Source organism: Hyperoodon ampullatus (genome assembly GCF_949752795.1).
Source record: "Hyperoodon ampullatus genome assembly, chromosome: 10".
Taxonomy (NCBI): domain Eukaryota; kingdom Metazoa; phylum Chordata; class Mammalia; order Artiodactyla; family Ziphiidae; genus Hyperoodon; species Hyperoodon ampullatus.
Window position 1 is genome coordinate 45,737,778 of NC_136923.1, and position 20,028 is coordinate 45,757,805.

General features: G+C 41.2%; 1 protein-coding gene across 2 annotated transcripts in view; it reads right to left on the reverse strand.

Moving 5' to 3' along the window:
* ULK4 (unc-51 like kinase 4) overlaps window positions 1-20,028 on the reverse strand; it is a gene marked incomplete at its 5' end in the record, with an annotated part of 522,486 nt that overhangs the window by 146,590 nt on the left and 355,868 nt on the right. For both annotated transcript variants that reach the window (XM_079713313.1, XM_079713312.1), the window contains one exon: window positions 9,806-9,904. In XM_079713313.1, coding sequence (XP_079569439.1) covers window positions 9,806-9,904 — 99 coding nt within the window. The remainder of the gene's footprint in view (window positions 1-9,805; window positions 9,905-20,028) is intronic.

Consider the following 20,028-nt stretch of genomic DNA (forward strand, 5'->3'; position numbering starts at 1 on the left):
GAAAAACGTTCAAGATTTTGAAGCTAAAATTATAGTCCAGATACAACTCTCCATCTGATGGAGAGAATGACAGATATCTCTAGAAAGGAAAGAGCTGGCATTAAGCTGCTTCCTTGCTTTGCTTCCATGCCTTACACACTATACTCCGGGAAAAGCAAGAAGACCCCTTGGTCTCCACTGATGCAGGGTGAGAGCTGCCTCTGAGGCCAGCTTCTGGCCACTCTTGAGTGAAGAATGTTTCCAAGGCTGAGGCTGAATGTCACCTGTCCTGTGCCCTCTCAGGAGGATCCTTGCCCCACCTCATTACACTAAACCTTTCTGTTTTATGACTCACACCCTAAATCAAAATTTTAATAAAAAATTGTCGAGAAATATCCTGTTAAGTCCTTGGTATAAATCACTCTACCCTCACTTCTTTTTGTGTCCTTTATACACACATACATACAGCATGATATAAATCAGCTCGTATTACAATTTTTAACTAGGTTTTGGCACTTGTTGTATCTCATTCATGCACCCCACAATTATTTACTGAGAGCTTGTGATGGCCAACCACTTTGAAAGGGTGGGTAGTAAGGCTGGGAACTAAACAGACAAGTGACTTTCAGTCAAGATAGTGTGTGACTTCAAATTTTGCACTACCACCTCCATAATAACTACAAGAAGAAAAAAATTTATAAGATACAAATATCTTTGTGGCCCAGAAATGAAACAAACACACAGAAGCTTGAGGTTCAAAAGCTGTTAGAAGTATCTATAGCAACTAGGATCTCCAATACAATTGGGGCCACACCCCATGTGGAGCTAGGACAAAAGTCAGGCACAGAGTGTGAAATGGAGGTTGAGGTTCCTGTCCACAAAAGGAAGCTGAAGAAGCTGTTCCAGCCTTGGGGCTTCGGATAATAAATGAAGCTGCTCTACTGTTGAAAAGAGCAGCAACAGAACCTGTGCCAAATCCCCTGCAGGCTCGATGTCTGGATTTGTAATAAATCCAGTATCATCATGATATTGGAATTTGGGGACCCAGAGCAGAGTCAAGGTAACCATAATATCACTAGATAGCAAGGGGCTGGTGCAGAGAAAAGAAACAGCAGCATCACAAAATACAAATAACTTCCACTCTTAATGAGCCTGACTAGGAAGGAAGCCTAAAATAGATAAAGAGAACCACCAAACACAATGACTACCAGGTGAATTCATTCAGGAAGAAATGAAAATAATAGAGCAGCCTCAAAAGGACTTATTTTTAACAGCATAAATAAGCATAACTTGAAGCCTAACTGACATGCCAAAAAACTACACATATTTATAACATACAGCAATCAAGGTAACAAACATATCCACAAACCTCAAAGGCATCTTTCCACCAATACCTCACTATTTTGATTATAGTAACTTCATAGTACATCTTGACATCAAGTAGTGTCAACCCTTCAACTTTGCTTTCTTCCAAAGTTGTCTTGGCTATACTAAAGTTCTTTGTATTTCATGAACATTTTAGAACAAATTAAACAATTCCTACGAAAAGAATTAGCATGCTGAAAAAATTCCCAGAAACACAAAAGCTACCAAGACTGAATCATGAAGAAATAGAAAATGTGAATAGAACTGTAACTAGTAAGGAGATTGAATTAGTAATCAAAAATCTTCTGCAAGTACCTCTGCAGACCACAACAACACAGAGCCGAGGTGCTACCTCCTGGCATGCACATGGGGCTGGCTCCTCAGCTACGTGTCAAACACCAATTCTGCTGCCCGTGCTGGATGTCAAGTGAGATAATGTGATTTTTAAAAAAAATAGTCTCCCGTTTTCCTTTCTTTCATTTATTTATTTACTGATTAACATTTTTATTTATTTATTTATTTATTTATTTATTTGGCTGCTTAGGGTCTTAGTTGCAGCACACGGGATCCTTATTGCGGCATTCGGGATCTTTCCTTGCAGCGTGCGGTATGTTCATTGCAGCACACGGGCTTCTCTCTAGTTGTGGCACGTGGGCTCAGTATTTGTGGCACATGGGCTCCAGAGCGCACGGGCTCAGCAGTCACGGTGTGAGGGCTCTCTAGCTGTGCCGTGAAGGCTCCAGAGCGTGCAGGCTCAGTAGTTAGAGCACATGGGCTCTCTAGTTGTGGCGTGCTCTCTAGAGTGCAAGGGCTTAGTTGCGCCACATCATGTGGGATCTTAGTTTCCCAACCAGGGATGGAACCCACATCCCCTGGCGGATTCTTAACCACTGGACCACCAGGGAAGTCCCTATTTATTTATTAATTTTTTTGGCCACACCGTGCAGTTTGCGGGATATTAGTTCCCCAACCAGAATCAGAGGGCTTCACTGATGAATTCTGTTAAACATTTTAAGAAGAACTAATACTAATCCTTCTCAAATTTTTCCCAAAAATTGAAGAGAAGGGAACACCTAACTTGTTCTATGAGTCCAGCATCACCCTGATTCCAAACCCAGACAAAGACAGTATAAAAAAAAAAAAACTACAGATCAATATCCCTAATGTACACTGACGCAAAAATCTTAAAATTCTGGACAACCAAATTCAGTAGCATATTAAAAGTATTAAACACCATGAACAAGTGGGCTTTATTCCTGGAATGCAAGGATGGTTCAGTATATGAAAATCAATCAATGTAATACACAACGATAGTACCCAAAGCAATCTACAGATTCAATGCAATCCCTCTCAAAATCCCAATAAAGTTTTCTGCAGAAATAGAAAACCCCATCCAAAAATCCATATGTAATTTCAAGTCACCCCAAATAACCAAAACCATCTTAAAAAAGGACAATAAAGCTGGACTCCTTGATTTTAAAACTTACTCTACAATGATCAAACCAGAAGAATGACATACAGACTAACCGAAGAGAACAGAGATTCCAGAAATAAACCCACACATATATAGTCAAATGATTTTTGACAAGGGTGCCAAGACCGTTCAATGGGAAAGGGCAGTCTTTTCAACAAACGGTTCTGAGAAAACTGGATATCCACATTCAAAAGAATGAAGTTAGACCCTTACTTAACACCACACGTGAAAATAAACTCAAAGTGAATGAAAGACCTAAGTGTAAGACCTAAAACTATAAAATTCTTGGACGAAACATAGGGCAAAATCTTCATGACACTGCATTTGGCAACGATTTCCTGGATATGACACAAAAGGCACCAGGCAACAAAGGAGAAATTAGGCAAACTGGACTTTATGAAAATTTTCAAAAAGTGTGCATCAAAACACAATATCAACAAAGTAAAAAGGCAATCCACAGAATGGCATAAAGTATTTTAATATATATTTGATGATGGGTTAATTTTCAGATTACAGTTTCTAATACTCGACAACAAGAAACCAAACAACCTAATTCAAAAATGGGCAAAGGATGTGAATAGACATTTCTTCAAAGAAGATACCCAAATGATCAATAAGCACATGAAAAGATGCCCAATATCACTAACAGTTAGAGAAAAACACATTAAAACTGCAATGAAATACCACTTCTATGCTAAAAGAAATAAGCCAGTCACAAAATGACAAATAATATATGACTCCACATACATGAGGTACTTAGAACAGTCAAAATTACAGAGACAGAAAATATTGGGTTGGCCAAAAGTTTCATTCATTTTTTTCCATAAGATGGCTCTAGTAGCATTTAGTTGTCTTTAACTTCATTGGAAACAATTTTGTTAGACTGTATGTGACAGCTGTCATATCAGCATGCATTTAAAAAAAGACTTATCAAAATTGGTGGATTTTTGTGTAGCCATTTTAATATTGAAGATGGAAGAAAAAAGGGAACATTTTTGGTATATTATGCTTTATTATTTAAAGAAAGGTAAAAACACAACTGAAACGCAAAAAAAGATTTGTGCAGTGTATGGGGAAGGTGCTGTGGCTGATCAAACACGTCAAAAGTGGTTTACGAAGTTTCGTACCAGAGATTTCTCACTGGCTGATGCTCCACGGTCAGGTACACAAGTTGAAGTTGATAGCAATCAAATCGGGACATTAATTGAGAACAATCAACGTTATACCACACAGGAGATAGCCGACATACTCAAAATATCCAAATCAGTGCTGAAAATCATTTGCACCAACTTGGTTATGTTCATCACTTTGATGTTTGGGTTCCACATAAGTTAAGGGGAAAAAATCTTCTTGACCTTATTTCCACATGCGATTCTCCATGGAAATGTAATGAAAACATTTTGTTTCTAAAACAAATTGTGATGGGTGATAAAAAGTGGATACTGCCCAATAATGTGGAATGGAAGAGACTGTGGGGCAAGTGAAATAAACCGTCACCAACCACACCAAAGGCTGGTCTTCTTCCAAAGAAGGTGATGTGTATATGGTGGGATCAGAAGGGAGTCCTCTATTATGAACTCCTTCCAGAAAACCAAACTATTAATTCCAGCAAGTACTGCTCCCAGTTAGACCAACTGAAAGCACCACTCAATGAAAAGTGTCCTGAATTAGTCAACAGAAAACACATAAGCTTCCATCAGTGTAACGCAAGACTGCATGTTTCTATGATGACCAGGCAAAAACTGTTATAGCTTGGGTGGGAAGTTCTGATTCATCCGCCGTATATACCAGACACTGCACTTCGGATTTCCATTTATTTAAGTCTTCACAAAATTCTCTTAATGGAAAAAACTTCCATTCCCTGGAAGATTGTAAAAGGCACCTGGAACAGTTCTTTGCTCAAAAAGATAAAAAGTTTTGGGAAGATGGAATTATGAAGTTGCCTGAAAAATGGCAGAAGGTAGTGGAACAAAAGGGTGAATATGTTGTTCAATAAAGTTCTTGGTGCAAATGAAAAATGTGTCTTTTATTTTTACTTAAAAACTGAAGGCACTTTTTGGCCAACCCAATAGAATGGTGGCTGACGGGCTGTGGGGAGGGGAGAAGGGATAGTTACTGTTTAATGGGTATAGAGTTTCAGTTTTACAAGATGAAAAGAATTACAGAGGTGGATGGTGGTGATGACTGCACAACATTATGAATATATTTAATACTACTGAACTGAGCACTTAAAATTGATTAATGGGGTAACTTTTACATTATGTTTATTTCATCACAACAAAAAAAAGAAAAAAAAAATCAAAGAGCCCTTCTTCCTTGGCCCAAATCATGTAGTTAGTTATTCCCTCCACAGGGCCCCAGGGAACCCAGAAGCATAGCAAAAAAATTTCTATATTGTATTGTGTGATAAATTGGCATGTTTGTGTACCCAATGGCTGTTCTTTGATCTTATGCATGATGCTTATGAAGGTATACTGAGGATCCTGTATATTATTATCTGCAGAGTATATGCTGGATCTCTGTAATTCAATAATTTTTTGTCAGGAAGCTACAAGTTTACAGCCAAGAACTGCCAGACACTTCACTAAAAAAAAAGTTATCCAGAGGATATTACAGGAGATCAACATAGGAGATGCTAGGTGAGGGCTGCAATCCTACCCAGACTGCAGAGGGACACCTTTCCAGTGGCCGAGAAAGGCATGGTTAATATGAAAAGTATAAGCCAGGCTGAAGACTGGCATCTTTGGCACATAATAAGGAAAACCTTAAAAACAATTATCTCATAAATTTGAAAATACTTATTTTAATAGGGGAAAAGGAAGCTGCAGCGTAATTTTTATAGCAATTAATTATCTAGTTACAAAATTCATCTGGGATACATATCCTGGCTTTGTATTTTCTTGAAAAAGAAAATATTTAGGGGCTTCCCTGGTGGCACAGTGGTGAAAAATCTGCCTGCCAATGCAGGGGACACAGTTCCGAGCCCCGCGGAACAACTAAGCCCGTGCGCCACAATTACTGAGCCTGCGCTCTAGAGTCTGCGAGCCACAACTACTGAGCTCACGCACCACAACTACTGAAGCCCACGCTCCTAGAGCCTGTGCTCCCCAACAAGAGAAGCCACCGCAATGAAAAGCCCGCACACCGCAATGAAGAGTAGCCCCTGCTCACCGCAACTAGAGAAAGCCCGCGTGCAGCAATGAAGACCCAACGCAGTCAAAAATAAATAAATAAGATAAATTTATTAAAAAGAAAAGAAAATATTTACGTCCAACAACTACCCTGCTTTATCTTTTCTTCAGGAGACATAGTCAACTTGTTATATATTTTATTAGCCATATCTTACTCACACTATGGTTACCAATTGAGGGTTCAAAGAGCCCCTTGAAATTCTGTATTGTGTACAGAACTTTGCATATAGGTGAGTCTAGGCATTTTTCCCGAAGAGTCTAGAATCATCAGATTCTCTAAGTAGTTCACACTCAAGACAGACTGAGAGGACTTCCCTGGTGGCGCAGTGGTTAAGAATCCACCTGCCAATGCAGGGGACACGGGTTCGAGCCCTGGTCTGGGAAGATCCTACATGCCGCGGAGCAACTAAGCCTGTGAGCCACAACTACTGAGCCTGCACTCTAGAGACCGCAAGCCACAACTACCGAAGCCCGCGCGACTAGAGCCCAGACTTCGCAACAAGAGAAGCCACTGCAACGAGAAGCCCACACGCTGCAACGCAGAGTAGCCCCCACTCACCACAACTAGAGAAAGCCAGCATGCAGCAATGAAGACCCAACACAGCCAAAAATAAATAAATAAATTTATTTATTAAAAAAAAAAACAACAGACTGAGAATCAGTCTTATACCCACAGTTCACTATGATTTTATAGTGTAAAGTATAAACATGGGTCGTAAATTATGGGTTGACAGGTTTCATACTCCCTGAAGGATAAGTATGCTTACTTTCACAGGACTCTATCTGGAAAGAACCTCAAAAGCTAACAAGTTCATTCTCCTTCCTTTAGGTAAAATACCTCTACAATTACCCAAGCCCAGTGAAAACTAAAAGTCTGCTTATTTTTCCCCGTGGGAAAGCAATTCCAGCACCTCATTCTGTAACTTATCACATTTTTAACAACCACTGGAAAAATTTATCTTTGGTCTGTATGTGCTCTAGTTGAGGCCCTCAATAGCCTTATTACTATTTTTCTTCACTGTATACACAGCTATAAATGTGTATTAATCTTTTCCAGAGAAGACATACTGAATGTCTGTCGCAGGCCATTTTTAAACCTAACGACTCTAGTGGTAAATGTGTATGTACACAACACAGTTCACACACGTTAGGCAGACATTTGGACAATGTACTAGAACCTAAGTGTGATCAAGTTACTAGAAACAGGAGTTCAGAGTCCCAAAGGCTGGGGAAAATATCTCAGAGTACACATTGCAGCAAGAAGGGGCTCTCCAGCTATTTCTGGCAGCTGTAGTGTAGGCCAGAGTACGGCTGTCGTGGCATCTGGTGGAGGTCTGACCTTACTGGGGGCCCACAATATTGGGCCCCTCTGCAGCCCTCATCCTAGCCTGGCCTGTGATCACAGTTCCACTGCTCTCCCTAGTGGAGACTGTACATTCCAGGCTTTCCCGAGCACTGGCACCCCGAGTCCCCCTACTTGCCTGCCTCTCTGGGTTCGTCTCCTGTGGTCCTCCCTACACAGACATCGGACCCTCCAGGCCTCCCACCACCAGGAGCAGCACCCTGCCACCCTCTGTGCGTCTGCCCACTAGCTACAATTCACCGGCACTCTCAAGGGTTGCTTCCTGCTTCCCAGGGATTGTGGACCAGCTCTGGCCTGGGCAACCCAGCAAATTTGCCCACTGTCCTGTGGGCTGTAGTCATACCTTCTCCAATGAGGTCTGACCCACAGCCTTGGGGAAGAGGTATCCCCTTTCAAGTTTGTCCTTCCTGAGGTACTCTCCCTCTCCCTCAGCTTTCAGATACCCTACAGAGTTCTTTTTAAATCTTACATTTACTCTTCAATGATAGCTTAATAATTCTTTATATTGAAATTCTCTTGTTTAAATCACTATGTGGTTTGTCTTCCGATGGGACCCAGACTGATACAATCACAATGTCTTTGACTGTGCTCATCGATAATATTTGCTAACAGTGTATTTTTATTGTTTTTATTTTTCCTTCTAGTTTAAGTGTATTATGGTTACACAATGTGGTCTATACAATTCCTACTTATTAGAATTTATTGATATTCTTTTAACCTAACGCACGGTGAACTTTTTAAAGTATTTCCAGGAAATTGAAAAGAAGGTACAGTCTCTATTTTCAGGGTAGAGAGACGGATATACTTCTATTAGATTAATCTTACTAAAGTTTTCATATCCTCTATACCAGGGGTCAACAAACGTTTTCTGTAAAGAGCCAGATAGTAAACAACACAGGCTTGTGGGCTACAGAGTCCCTGTTGTAACTCCTCAACTCTACCGTCAAGATGCAAAAGCAGCCATAGACAATTGTTTGTGTGGCTGTATTCAATAAAACTTTACTTACAAAAAGAGGCAGTGGGCCAGAGTTAGTCCACATGCCTTCGTTTGTCAACCCCTGCTCTACATCATCATTTTCATCCACTTGAGTCATCAAGCAATGAGAAAGACAGGTTAAATCTCTTGATACTACTGTACTTTTTTTTCCCTGTATGTTTTGGTCCTTCCCTGTATGTTTAGGTCCCTCCCTGTTTTTATAGTTCTATGCTCTGATATTTGACACAAAAAGGTTCAGAGTTATTGTATCTTCCTGTGGATTTTATTCCTTACCATTGTAGAGTCCTTCTCTTTGTCCTGATAAAGGTTTTTTGTTTTGCATTAAACCTTACGTCTAATAGAGGAAAACATTTAGAAAGAAAATATACAATAAGACAATAAAATTAAGACCAAAGATAAGTTTAAGAATAAATCTAATTGGAATAAATTCAACTATTAAAACAAATCTCAGAATGTGGCAAGCACCAAAACCCTGTCTATAAGATACATATGTGAAATAGAGTGTCCTAGAAGTTTACCTGAAATAGATTCTTCAACTGCCTTTAAGCTTTTTTTTATTGTTTAAATCTTATATACTATTAATATAAGTATTATCCTACATATCATATATTGCATCAGTTATATTTAATGGGGATGTTTTGGTCATTTATATGTCCTTAAAGAGTACATGATTTGGTTAGTCTTCCCTCTGTTCACTGGAGCCCCATCTATGTCCTGCATATTTCCAAAATATACAAACAGCTCATACAACTCAATAACACAAAAAACAAACAACCCAATCAAAAAATGGGCGGCAGACCTAAAAAGACATTTCTCCAAAGAAGACATACAGATAGCCAACAGGCACATGAAAAGATGCTCAATATTGCTAATTATCAGGGAAATGCAAGTCAAAACTACAATGAGGTTCAGTTGGTCCAAACTCCAAGTCTCCACTGGGTTCTTTTCACATACTCAGTAGTCTTGTGCAGTCTCATCTGTTTTCGTGTAATTTCACTTATTTCATTCTATTTCTATGGAGACTGTGGTGGATATGTTCTAGCTCTGTCTGCGCTTCTGCATTTCAGGGTAGTCCTGCATGCCAAGTAACCCTAAAATATCTTTTGGAAAGAGAACTGACGCCCACAATGGATTTCTTCTTCCTTCTTGGAATTCATTTCTTGATTTTCCTTTTTTTTTTTTTACCTCACATCCGTTAAGAAGAATTTGAGCCTCTGCCTTACTTAAATATCCACTTAAATGAATGATTAGCCACAGCATATTAAAGTAGAAATTTAGCATTTCCAGGCTAAATAATCTTCTGAAATTTCTTTTGGTTCTAGTTTTGAAAGGAATCAAAATAGCATAGCAACTCAAGACATCATGAAATTCAAATAAAATCACTTCACCCTCTGCAACGACCTGAGAGACACACAAGCAGGTGTGTGAGCTCTTACCAGCGGGATGAGCAGGCTGATAAGGTCTGTCAGGGGCTTGCCGAGCAGCAGTAGGTCTTCTGCGGCCTGAGTGCTCCCTCCAGAGCCGGACTTCTGTGCCTGAACAGGGGGAGGAGAGGGGAAGGGGGTCTTGGAGATTAGTCAGTTTGGCCGTAGGAGACAGGTCCACCCAGTCCCAACAGATGACGGCACAGAGGAAGCATTTGACCTCAGGCCCCTGAAGAGAAGTTATGCTCAGTAATCACGTGACAGAGTACACACACTGCCACCAGCTCAGGCCACAGAGGCGGATCTGGGCGGACCACAGATAAAGCAATAACCAGGGTTGTCATTGGAGGGATGATATTGATGTTCACACACTGCGGGTGGTAAAGCACTTTATCTTCCCAACCATCCTGAGACGAGGTGTAGTTATCCCCATTTTTCAGGGGAGAAAACTAAAGTTCAGAGAGGTTGAGTAGTTTGCTTAAAGTCCCACAGCCAATGGGTGACAAAGCTGGAGGATGAATCCAGGCTAAATGACTCCAAATCACACAAGCTCACCTCTTCTGGGCACTGTTATACATACACATTATATTATGCAGACCAAATGCATTCTGCTGTGCTTTCCTTCTCTATATGCACACACCTGCTCAAATAACATCTAGAATATTTATCGAATGAACAGGCTTTGGACCACTGCATGAAGAAGCTTCAGATACAGGTCTACATTGCTTAGGAAGTACACAATGGAAGTAAGAATTGAGAAATGAGTGGCTTTAACTTTAAGTGTGTCTTTCCCAGAAGGTTTATAGAACTGCCTCATTTCAGAGAAGATTTCTATCATAGAGATGAATAATTTTATCCTGAGAGAAGGCACTGATTATTTATTGTATTTGCTATAGTACATACACATTTCATTCGCATACACCCTCTCTGTTTTTAATTTCACTCAGAACAAAACTACTTTTAGGTAATGACCTTTGCCAGAGCCTTTTTAAAGCAGGCTGCCCCGCCTTAGGTCACTAACCTGGACTCTGGGGCCCCTCTCATAAATGCCAAGATTCCTTCTGCCTTAGGGCCTATGGAGAGAATTTAGGTGGCCCATTTTCCTTCGTTCAAAAGGAAAAAAAAAAAAAAAAAAGATGTTGTGGAAAATCAGACACCTGCCTTTTAACAGCTTGCACCTCTCTGCAGCCAAGGGGGACAACAATAATTGGTAGCTAGGAGTTTCCTCTCACCTCTCCCCTCCCCTATCCCTACCTCAACCCCTGGCCTCTATTAGAGAGGTGAAATTTCCTCCCAGAAAACAAACGCGTAGCATTACCCTAGGTCTGAACCTTTTTGAAGTTCGGCTGTTGATCCTGCCTTCTGAAGCACCATGTGAGGTGGAATATCGGCCTTTGCATATTAACATGTTATCCTTTAGAGTAGACCGACTGTCTCTTGGGAAAAATAAGGCAGTCTTGCAAACCAGCACCTAGGCAGGGAGGGGCATGGGGCCACTGCTTCCTTTCCAAACACACATAAGCAAGGAGACATGGCTACAAGCACAAGCACACACTGTGGGACTCTTCCCACCAGGATATCCAGTGGGCCTCCAGACCCTCCAAGGTCTACAGTCATCTGTTATTGTCACCAAGAAACATCCTGACCCTGCCCACCAGTATTCGGGTACCACCTCCTTATAAAGATGCCAAGGTTCCAGAAAGGGAATGCTATAGCTTGCACAGGAGGAAGGTGCACATCAGGAATGCATATGAAATTCAACTCTCCTCACAAAAATCCAAGCCCACAGCAGAAACTCTGTGCGCCAAGGGGATCACGTGTGGGTGGCCGAGCAACGAATACAGGGGCCTGGCCAGCCTCTCTCAGGGTCTCTCCAGCTCCCCAAAGGCACACTCTCCAGAGTCAGCCTTTCAATTCCCAGATGCCTTACGTGTGCATTCTGTAAGGGGCTCTTTCCACAGCAAGAAGACCCACCTCTGCCGTGATGTTGCCATGGCCCTCCCTGTCCAGTCCTCTGCCTTTGCCTCTGTCCCACTGATCCCTTTCCACAACTCACTGCCCCAGTCCTTTCTGGCTGGTAACCAACCCCACTCCTGGCCATCCATGGTTCTTGGCTCACCTAGCTGTTACCGCCTGGGCAAGAGGAGAGGGCAGCTTGAGCTGGGTGCTAGCAGTAGTGCTTGAGGCAAAATCTAAATTATTTGGTAAAAAACTAAATGAGGAATATGAAAAAGGGAAATTTTAAGAATGACCCCCAGGTTTCTAGTTTGCACAGCAGGATGAGAGGGGCAGGACTTGCTGGCAGGAGGATGGTTTGGGAGGTGAATCCTGAGCTCCGCTTTAGACACGTTGAATTTGAGGGGACTGTGGGGCATTCTAGCGGTCACGTTTAGGAAGCTACTGAATATATTAAGTACGGATCTCAGACAAGAACTCTAGGTACAAATATAAATTTAATAGCTGTAAACATATAAAACATGGGCATGTCAACTTATGAGCCATATGTAATATTAAATGGCATTACAGCATTACCCAAAATGAGATAAAGGGATACAGCTAACTTCTTGGCACAAGAAGAAAGGCCAGGAAGAATATAACTCTATTACATCTACCATTGCTACATGAATCTAGTGCACAGGGGGCAGGTCCTCAACAGAGGTTTGTTACATAAACACAGAGGTACGGTACCTGTAGTGAACAAGAGTCAATTCCTCAGGCAGTTGCTGCCAACGTCCTAAGCAGGTTTAAGCACAACAGAGCACAACCTGCAATGGTGTGGCCTAGACAATTCAATTCAACACTCGGTGTGCTCCCCAGACACCATCACCCACATGCTTGCCATGCACAGATGATACGACTCAGTCCCCACTCTGTAGAACCTCACGGTTTCATTAAAAGAATGGCATGCTTTACTATGGAAAACAGTATGAAGGTTCCTCAAAAAACTAAAAACAGAGTTGCCATATGATCCAGCAATATCACTCCTGGGCACGTATCCAGACAAAACTATAATTCCAAAAGATACATGCACCCCTATGCTCATAGCAGCACTACTTACAGTAGCTAAGACATGGAAACAGCCTAAATGTCCATCGACAGATGAATGGATAAAGAAGATATGGCACCTATATACAATGAAATACTACTCAGCCGTTAAAAAAAATGAAATAATTCCATTTCCGGAAACATGGATGGATCTAGAGGTGATCATACTACGCAAAGTAAGTCAGAAAGAGAAAGACAAATACCATATGATAGCACTTATATGTGGAATCTAAAACACAACACAAATGAACTTATCTATAAAACAGACTTATAAACATAGAGAACAGACTTGTGGTTGCCAAGTGGGGAGGAGTGGGGTGGGGGAGGGAGGATGGATTGGGAGTTTGGGATTAGCAGATGCAAACTATTATACATAGAAGGGATAAACAACAAGGTCCTACTATATAGCATAGGGAACTATGTTTGATATCCTGTGACAAATCATAATGGAAAAGAACATGAAAAAGTATACATATGCATAACTGAGTCACTTTGCTGTACAGCAGAAATTAACACAACACTGTAAATCAACTATACTTCAATAAAATTTAAAAATAGAAGAAGAAGAATGGCAAGCTTTCAAATAACTGCACTAAAGGCAGAGCGTGAAAACTGCCACAGTGGAGGAGGGAATAGAGGAGCTGGGGCGGGAGTAGGAAAAGGTGACACAACTTCACCGTTTGGATGGTGGGGACGAGGTCTGCAGGGAATGCCATAGATAGCTGGTGTTTCAGGTGCTGGAATCATGTGAGGAAAGGCCGGGAGTGATAAGGCACAGGATCCATGTGGAAAATGCCAAGGTGACTGTTTGGCGTGAGCACGGGCTGCACGAGGGCTGGCGGACGAGGCTGGAAAACCACCCTGGGGCTGATCATATGAGGCCTTGACCAAGGAGTTAGAAAATAATATGCAGATAATGAGATGTCATCAAAGTTTTCAAGGGCAGGAGAGAAACGATGACGACCATGGACTACAGCAGACAAATCTCACTTGCACTCAGCCACCAGATAGGGTAGCTCATGGGGGACAACAATAAGGGGAAAGCCCGGAGGAGTCGAACTGGTAACTCCAAGAGATACTGAAATAGAGACTGCAGCCCCTACCCTGACAGCCTTCATGGGAGTGTGAGATCAAAGAAGACTCAGTGGCCACATTTCAGTCTTCCAGGCAATGCCAACACACCTGCTGACCAACAGCAGTTAAAACGTCCTACTACCAGAGTAATGTATCAAGCTGCCCCCCATCACTCCAGAAGTGAGAGACAAGGCCCAGATTGGGAAGTCAGGTGACCTGGATTTTAATATTGAATATTTTCTTTCCCTAGCCCCCAAACTTGGTAACATCCCCCGCCCCTGTTCACTCTGCAGTGGTGAGGCATCTCAGTGTATTAAGGTGATGATTTGCTCCACTATTTGGGTATTGACGGTCTTACCAAAATGAAGCTCCCTGACACTTAACACCCTTCTTCTCTTGATTCCTGCCAAAATCACAGGTGCCAAGCCCTGGGCTAGGCTCACAAATGCAAAATAAAACCATAAATTTATATCTCGTAAGCCTGCTAGGAGTTAGTTCACTCCGTAAATACGAACTGAGGGCCCTCCCATGTGCCAGAACACAGAAAAGAAGAAATCATGGCCCCCAGGAGCCCTCTGTAAACAGGAAGGGGGGGTGAGCACCTTTCTTCTTGTTGCTATTAATAATACAGCAACCATTTACCGCTTACCTTCCCTGGGCCAGGTATACTTAAGGCACATCATATTTACATATCTTGTATTCTCTCATTTAAGTCCCCTGCTGAGTAGTTAGCATGCCTACTTTACAAACAAGGAAACTGATACTCAGACAGGTCAAGTAACATGCCCAGCGTCTCACAGGTAAAAGTGACGTGGCTGGGATTCAAATCCAAGGTATTCCAGCCTGCAAGGCCCAGGTGCTCCCACCACACCAGTGAGTCCTGAGCATCTATTTGTCTCTGCTTCCACATCTTTCACACACAAACTCACAAGGTAGGTTGGGGATAGGGACTGGACTCCTAGCAGAGATTCTGACACCTCCCTCCCCTACTCCTCACCTTCCCAGTACACATTCCTGCATCATATCCCTCTCCTCCCCGAAAAAGAAAAGTGCTTCATAAATCTAAGCACTATTATCATTTTAAACACTGGCAGCACTCAGCTCTTCTACTTTCAAGAGGTTCCTGTTAAAAGCAGGCATGGGCTTTGAATGCAGAAGAATCCCAGGTGTGCAGACAAATGGAAGAGGTGACTTATGCTTTAGAAAGAACTTACAGCTCTGTGTTCTAGAAGGATGTGTCGTTGGTGCCCACTTCATTTCTTTTCCCAACCTTTTCCCTAATTCAGTCTCAAGGACTCTACCTCTTTCAGACTGACACCAGGTATCATGTAGATCAAAGTCGGTCATCAAGGTCAAAAGCAATACTTGGCAGATATTATAGGGAAAGATTTAGAAAGATGACAGCAGTAAAATACAAAGTGGTGCTGAAAAAAATGAAAGAATAAAAAGCAGTGATCTATTGGTACACTAACAAATTGAAAAAAAGAATTAGAAAATATTTTGTACTAAGGAGTTTCCTTTTAAATACCCTACCTGATCACTTGAAATAAAAGAGGATTTCTACATTCTGGAATTTAAAGAATTTTTAGACTTCTGGTCCTTTTTACCCACAACCCACACAATCTTTTATAGATTGATATCATCAAAGCATCTTGTGAGAGTAACTATCAACTACACCTTGAAGAATTACATAAAGCTACCACTGTGGAAACTGAAATAAGAAACAATGCTCTCGATAACTTAAAAGGACCAGCTGTATAGCACAGGGAACTCTACTCAATACTCTGTAATGACCTACATGGGAAAAGAATCTAAAAAAGAGTGGACCTATATGTATGTATAACTGATTCATTTTGCTGTATAGCAGAAACCAACACAACAATGTAAATCAACTATACTCCAATAACAATTTTAAGAAAAAGAAACAATGCTCTCTGAAGAGACACTTATTAGAAAAGAGAGGGAAAACTAAGAGAAATCCATAATTCAGGATTCCATAAGTACTTAGCCAAGCTTTACTGGTCATTTAGAATATGAGCAAATAAAAACAGCAAGGTAGTCCAAAGGCCATTTTCATCTACTGGCTTTACAATTTTGGGTTAAAACTTATTGACTAACTATCATCTTGGTTGAGGGGATCTTGGAATTATTTATTAAAACACACGAGACAAGCTACATACTTCACCACCTTAATTGCGGGTAAAAGATAATGATGAATAACAGAGACTAAACCAGGGTCTAGGGATTCATACTTGGCTCTGCTACTGTGACTCTTGGCAAGGTGTCAGAACAGTCTGCTTTCAACATCAACTTCTGCATCTATCTAAGCCAGGATGCTACCATTGATACACATCTCTTGCAATTTTACTGGGATTCTAAATGTAACAGTGAATTCATATTGGCTGTGTGCTATCCCATGATCTAAGTGTCAGCTGAATTAATTCTTTAGAGAAAACATGAAAGGAGATAAGCATGTGGTGGTACCTAACACAGAAAGTACTACTCAGTGAACTCACATGCCCTTCCTTCCTCAGAGCATGATGCCAGTTTACAGTCTGGGGCTACCTGACTTTTCTATAGCCACTAAATATTGGGGTGGCCAAAAGATTCATTCAGTTTTTCCATAAGATGGCCCTAGTGGCACTTAGTTGTCTTTAACTTCATTTGAAACAATTTTGTTAGTGACAGCTGTCATATCAGCTATGCATTTAAAAAAAAACTTATCAAAATTGGTGGATTTTTGTGTAGCCATTTTAATATTGAAGATGGAAGAAAAAAAGCAACACTTTCAGCATATTATGCTTTATTATTTCAAGAAAGGTAAAAACACAACTAAAACCTTAAAAAAAGATTTGTGCAGTGTATGGAGCAGATACTGTGACTGATCAAACGTGTCAAAAGTGGTTTTCGAAGTTTCATGCTGGAGATTTCTCACTGGCCAACGCTCTGCGGTCGGGTAGACCAGTTGAAATTGAGAGCGATCAAACTGAGACATTAACTGAGAACAGTCAACATTATACCATACGGGACATAGCCGACATACTCAAAATATCCAAATCAAGCGCTGAAAATCATTTGCACCAACTTGGTTATGTTCATCGCTTTGATGTTTGGGTTCCACATAAGTTAAGGGGAAAAAAACCTTCCTGAGCGTATTTCCGCATGCGATTCTCCATTGAAATGTAATGAAAATGTTTTGTTTTTTAAACAAATTGTGATGGGTGATAAAAAGTGGATACTGCCCAATAGTGTGGAATGGAAGAGACTGTGGGGCAAGTGAAATGAACCATCACCAACCACACCAAAGGCTGGTCTTCTTCCAAAGAAGGTGATGTGTATATGGTGGGATCAGAAGGGAGTCTTCTATTATGAGCTCCTTCCAGAAAACCAAACTATTAATTCCAACAAGTACTGCACCAATTAGGCCAACTGAAAGCAGCACTCAGTGAAAAGTGTACAGAATTAGTCAACAGAAAACACATAAGCTTCCATCAGGATAATGCAACACCGCATGTTTCTATGATGACCAGGGAAAAACTGTTATAGCTTGGGTGGGAAGTTCTGATTCATCCGCCATATTTACCAGACATTGCACCTTCGGATTTCCATTTATTTAGGTCTTTACAAAATTCTCTTAATGGAAAAAATTTCCATTCCCTGGAAGACTGTAAAAGGCACCTGGAACAGTTATTTGCTCAAAAAGATAAAAAGTTTTGGGAAAATGGAATTATGAAGTTGCCTGATAATGGCAGAAGGCAGTGGAACAAATAAGGGTGAATATGTTGTTCAATAAAGTTCTTGGTGCAAATGAAAAATGTGTCTTTTATTTTTACTTTAAAACCGAAGGAACTTTTTGGCCAACCCAATACATCTCTAGCCCTCAAAACCATCTTGCAGGGGGCCGGATCCTCCAGCTCAAAGCTACAGTAATCAAGACAGTATGGTAGTGGCACAAAAACAGAAATATAGACCAACGGAACAGGAGAGAAAACCCAGAGATAAACCCACGTACATATGGTCACCTTATCTTTGATAAAGGAGGCAAGAATATACAATGGAGAAAAGACAGCCTCTTCAATAAGTGGTACTGGGAAAACTGGGCAGCTACATGTAAAAGAATGAAATTAGAACACTTCCTAACACCATACACAAAAATAAACTCAAAATTGATTAAAGACCTAAATGTAAGGCCAGACTCTATAAAACTCTTAGAGGAAAACATGGGCAGAACACTCTATGACATAAATTCACAGCAAGATCATTTTTGACCCACCTCCTAGAGAAATGGAAATAAAAACAAAAATAAACAAATGGGACCTAATGAAACTTAAAAGCTTTTGCACAGCAAAGGAAACCATAAACAAGACAAAAAGACAGCCCTCAGAATGGAAGAAAATATTTGCAAATGAAGCAACTGGCAAAGGATTAATCTCCAAAATATACAAGCAGCTCATGCAGCTCAATATCCAAAAAACGAACAACCCAATCCCAAAATGGGCAGAAGACCTAAATAGACATTTCTCCAAAGAACATATACAGCTTGCCAACAAACACATGAAAGGATGCTCAACATCACTGTCATTAGAGAAAAGCAAATCAAAATCACCTCACACTGGTCAGAATCGCCATCAACAAAAAATCTATGAACAGGGCTTCCCTGGTGGCGCAGTGGTTAAGAATCTGCCTGCCAATGCCAGGGACGTGGGTTCGAGCCCTGGCCTGGGAAGATCGCACATGCCGCGGAGCAACTAAGCCCGTGCGCCACAACTACTGAGCCTGAGCTCTAGAGCCCGCAGGCCACAACTACTGAGCGCACGTGCCACAACTACTGAAGCCTGTGCGCCTAGAGCCCGTGCTCCACAACGAGAAGCCATGACAATGAGAAGCCCGCGCACCGCAACGAAGAGTAGCCTCCACTCACCACAACTAAAGAAAGCTTGTACACAGCAACGAAAACCCAACACAACCAAAAATAAATAAATAAATTTATTTTTTAAAAAATCTACAAACAATAAATGCTGGCTGGAGAGGGTGTGGAGAAAAGGGAACCCTCTTGCATTGTTGGTGGGAATGTCAATTGATACAGCCACTATGGAGAACAGTATGGAGGTTCCTTAAAAAACTAAATATAGAACTATCATACGACCCAGCAATCCCACTACTGGGCATATACCCTGAGAAAACCATAATTCCAAAAGGAGTCATGTACCACAATGTTCATTGCAGCTCTATTTACAATAGCCAGGACATGGAAGTAACCTAAGTGTCCATCGACAGATGAATGGATAAAGAAGATGTGGCACATATATGCAATGGAATATTACAGCCATAAAAAGAAACGAAATTGAATTAGTTGTAGTGAGGTGGATGGAGCTAGAGACTGTCACACAGAGTGAAGTAAGTCAGAAAGAGAAAAACTAATACTGTATGCTAACACATATATATGGAATCTTAAAAAAAAAGAAACAAAAAAGGTTCTGAAGAACCTAGGGGCAGAACAGGAATAAAGATGCAGACATAGAGAATAGACTTGAGGACACGGGGAGGGGGAAGGGTAAGCTGGGACGAAGTGAGAGAGTGGCATGGACATATATACACTACCAAATGTAAAATAAATAAAATAGATAGCTAGTGGGAAGCAGCCGCATAGCACAGGGAGATCAGCTCGGTGCTTTGTGCCCACCTAGAGGGGTGGGATAGGGAGGGTGGGAGGGAGATGCAAGAGGGAGGGGATATGGGGATATATGTATACGTATAGATGATTCACTCTGTGATAGAGCAGAAAGTAACACACCATTGTAAAGCAATTATACTCCAATAAAGATATTAAAAAACAAAAAACCATCTTGTAATTCCACATTATCAGTCATAAGGGAAAGCAAGTGTGAGGGTTTATGTGTTGCATATGCATGTATATGTATGTGTGTGTATCTACGCACATACAAACACATTATGTGTGTGTGTGTGTGTATGTGCACCTAAAATCTCAATCTGCTGCTGCTCGCTAGCTAATCCATCCTGTTGGGTGTGGGCTGGAGTGCCATCTCTGGACAGGAAAGACTACACACTGCTTGGCCAACCTCACAGTCCAAATGATCTCTGGGTCGCTAGCAGTT